This window comes from Lactuca sativa, chromosome 7 (genome assembly GCF_002870075.4).
Source record: "Lactuca sativa cultivar Salinas chromosome 7, Lsat_Salinas_v11, whole genome shotgun sequence".
Taxonomy (NCBI): Eukaryota; Viridiplantae; Streptophyta; class Magnoliopsida; order Asterales; family Asteraceae; genus Lactuca; species Lactuca sativa.
Window position 1 is genome coordinate 69,392,150 of NC_056629.2, and position 3,798 is coordinate 69,395,947.

The window sequence follows — 3,798 nt, forward strand, 5'->3', positions numbered from 1 at the left end:
AGAGGGAGAAGGCGATCATGAGCATGAGCCATTGAGTGCTGGGGCTAGGTTTTTTCATGAGCCAGGTTTTAATGTCTACATCCTCACTAAAATTGGTTCAAAATCGTCATTCGATATCGACCGAACTAAAGCCTATCTGATTCAGATGATTGATAAATATCCTTGCTTCTCTCAAGTGGTGGTATACTACTAAACTACAGAATGATGTTTTTACACCTTCATATGCATTATAAGCTAGAGTTTAAGAATTTAACTATCATTCATGAAAGTTCTTTTTTCAGTCTTTCAATTGTCTGAAATACTATTCATTGGTTGTTATACAGGTTAAAGATAAAGAAAGTGGGAGCATGAAGTGGGTTCACACACATGTTAACATAGATGACCATCTTATTGTACCGGATATCGAACAAAACATGGATTCCTCAGACCAATTCATCGAAGATTACATCTCAAATCTTACTGTATCTTGTATTGACAACTTGAAACCATTATGGGATGTACACATCCTCAACACAAGGACCTCGGATGCACAAGGCACATGCATCTTTCGTGCTCATCATTCACTTGGAGATGGTCTCTCATTTATGAGTATGTTGCTTTCTCTTAGTCGAAAGGCCTCCGATCCTGAGGAATTGCCTACACTTCCCATGAATATGAAGGCTCATCATCATACCACCACAGCTACTAATGTTATTTCCTTTTGTATGGTTCTTTGGAACACTTTTGTCGCACTTATGTTGTTTGTGTTAACTACCATGTTTCTAAAAGACACAGAAACACCTATGAAAGCCTCACCTGGTGTTGAAGATAGACATCGGCGCATTGTTACTCGAAGTGTTAGCCTTGCTGACATAAAGTTGGTGAAAAACGCTATGAATGCTGTAGTACGTATATATTTATTCTTAAATTAACTTTGCATGTTGATGCCCTTTTGGCAATGATATTATCACAAATCTTAATTATCGATAAGTTTGTTCGGTTAGCTCTTTTCTGTATATCATGAAAGCATTATATTCTTTTTTTGTTAAGCACGATTATTTGGGAGATCTAAGAACACCAATATTAATTGCGTCTAATGAACAAACGATCTTTAATATTAACATACGAAAACTTATAATGTGTACGTATTACAATATTACATGTTCACCGATACTTGTTTTATAGACTGTGAACGATGTAATAGTTGGAGTTATACAAGCTGGTTTCAACCGTTACCTAAAGCGGAGATATGGTGAGCTTCTTTTTATATAAAGTACAAAACTTACGAGTAAGAAACTATGTAGCTGCACAGAGAATATGAACAATAACAAAATATGAAACCCTGTTACAGAAGAGATAAATAGTCCTGTTCCAGAAAACATTCTCCTTCGTGCAATGATTTCTTATAACTTGCGAGCTTCTGTGAATGTTGATGTGAGTATTTTCCCTCCTTACTTTTCCTGTATGTGAAAGAATGTCTTATTAGTTGTTGCGTAATTGCTGAACAGTTTTATGTCTGTACGATATATACTAGGCTTCTGCGAAAAATACAAATGAAAACGAAACATGGGGATACAAGGTAGGTTATATACTACTTCCATTCAACGTCAATCATAGAAGTGACCCGTTAGACTATGTACGGGAAGCAAAGTCTACCATGGAACGCAGAAAAGCTTCTTTAGAACCATTTGCCACTAGATTCTTTGCGAAGTCATTGGTCAATAAGTTGTTTGGTATGAAGGTACTTGATCTATACATGTACAATTGCTTTGCCTAGAGAAAGTAATTTATTGAGATTAAATATCCTCTAATATATATTTCCCTCATTGTATATTCAACATTACACCTCATTTGAGCCATTCTTTTTCATTATCTTCCCTTAGTTTCCTCTCTTCTTTTTTCATTGTCTTTTCTTTTGACCGACGTTTTGATATATATGAGGGGCTGCAACAAATAAGCCCTCTAACAACGACAACAAAAAAGAAAAGAATTTGGATATGTAAACAATGAACAAAAAGAAGATTCAACCACTTTTCTTCGCTTTCGTTTGTTCCTTTTTCCCAGTTAGTTAATCAACCTCTTGCGAACGCCCTTGCTCTTGTTGACTGTAAATCTATTTTTTTACTTCCCATGTCTGTGTTGCACGTTGGTTCGCCATGCATGGCACTCGTAAAATTATAGTTATAGGGCCAATGTGTGCATGTAATGGTAGTCTATCACTGATGCGAAACAGCCAACGACAACCCTTGCTATAATTATCGTGACTCTAACATTATACCCTAGCATACATAATCTAAAAAGCTTATTAATCGGTATTATTTACAATTTATTTGTTTTATTTTATTGAATATATGGTTAGCATTCATTTATCTAATTATTAAGTTATTTTTATTATTTGTTTTCACCATAATAACATAGCTAATTTATCATTTGAGTTATTTATTAGTTCTTTTTTTTTTATACTTATTATAATTTTATTATAATTATTAAGTTGTTGTTTTTTATTATTTTAATTATTTGGGTTTTATTTATATAACTAACCTTAACAACCAACATTATTTTATTCCTTAACTATGAATCATTCAGCACTAAACCATTTAAAAGTTACAAAACAACCACTAAAAATTATTACATATATAGATTGCAGGAAAGTTGAATCGAAATGTTTACTACAACACAACATTTTGCTTCTCCAATATGCCTGGACCAAAAGAAGAAATATGTGTCCTTGGCCATGAAGTTACCTATCTTGCTCCTAGCCTTTACGGGATACCCAGTGTGAGGACGATTAATTAATTCTTTAATAGTCACTAAAATCAATCTAATTTGTGAAAGCTTGAAATTCATGATTTTTTTTTTGTTTCATACAGGGATTGATGATTCATGTGATCAGTTATGTTGACAACGTGACATTTGTGCTATCAGCAGATGAAAAAACTATACCTGACCCCCGAAGGTTATGTGACGACCTTCAACAATCACTGCACCACATCAAGTGTTCAGTTTTAGCTAAACCATGTGTAGAGAACTAGGTTTCGAGACATATATGATTACAACATTGTGTATGTATAAGTGTGTGTTAGAATGTGTATGCATATTTGTTTGCTTATTCACATATAAGGATCTCTAGAACATATCAATAGTTTATTGAGTAACTTACAGCCTTTACCCTTGTGGTTTATATGAAATAATAGTCTTGCTCCTACTTATGGAAAAGTAATGCACACCACTCATCCTTATGGAGGGTTTTGGTAACATTGATAGTACTCCCTTTAACAACCCTAAAAGATGGGTTTTCAAACGTTTCAAAAAGACAAAAATGATCTTCTACCAGTGCTTCCACCACCACCACTCATCCACCGTAACTACCACCCACCTACTGTTGGAACTTTGTCCTGTATAATACAATGTGGGACTTGTCCCACATAGGAAGAAGAGAAAACATTCTCCCTCTTTATAAGACTTTTCTCACCCATTTAATCAAATGGATCAAGTAATGGGTTAAACATCTTGGGTTTAGGTTGTGGTGTTGGCCTAATCAAATTGAGCTAGTAGAAGGCTTGAATCTATTATATATTAATGGTCAAAGATATGGCAATGGATGTTGGAGGTTTTCTTGGATAATTAATATATTTTTATTATTATAAATCCGAAATTAATTTTAATTAATTAATTTTTATTTAGTAAAATTATGTTATTTAGAGAGTTAACTGTTTGACAATTTTTAGCAGTTAGTTTTGGTTGGTAGTTTACAACCACCATTAGATGGTTATAAATACATAGAATCGGACATAATTTGAAGACTAATGAAAACATGCA

General features: G+C 33.7%; 1 protein-coding gene across 1 annotated transcript in view; it reads left to right on the plus strand.

Moving 5' to 3' along the window:
- LOC111879806 (wax ester synthase/diacylglycerol acyltransferase 11-like) overlaps positions 1–3,200 on the plus strand; it is a 5,686-nt gene extending 2,486 nt beyond the window's left edge. The window contains exons 2-8 of the mRNA XM_023876238.3: positions 3–181; positions 324–881; positions 1,165–1,231; positions 1,331–1,413; positions 1,514–1,720; positions 2,620–2,757; positions 2,850–3,200. Of these exons, the coding sequence (XP_023732006.2) occupies positions 3–181; positions 324–881; positions 1,165–1,231; positions 1,331–1,413; positions 1,514–1,720; positions 2,620–2,757; positions 2,850–3,011 (1,394 nt within the window). The 3' untranslated portion in view covers positions 3,012–3,200. The remainder of the gene's footprint in view (positions 1–2; positions 182–323; positions 882–1,164; positions 1,232–1,330; positions 1,414–1,513; positions 1,721–2,619; positions 2,758–2,849) is intronic.
- The last annotated feature ends 598 nt before the right edge of the window (positions 3,201–3,798 follow it).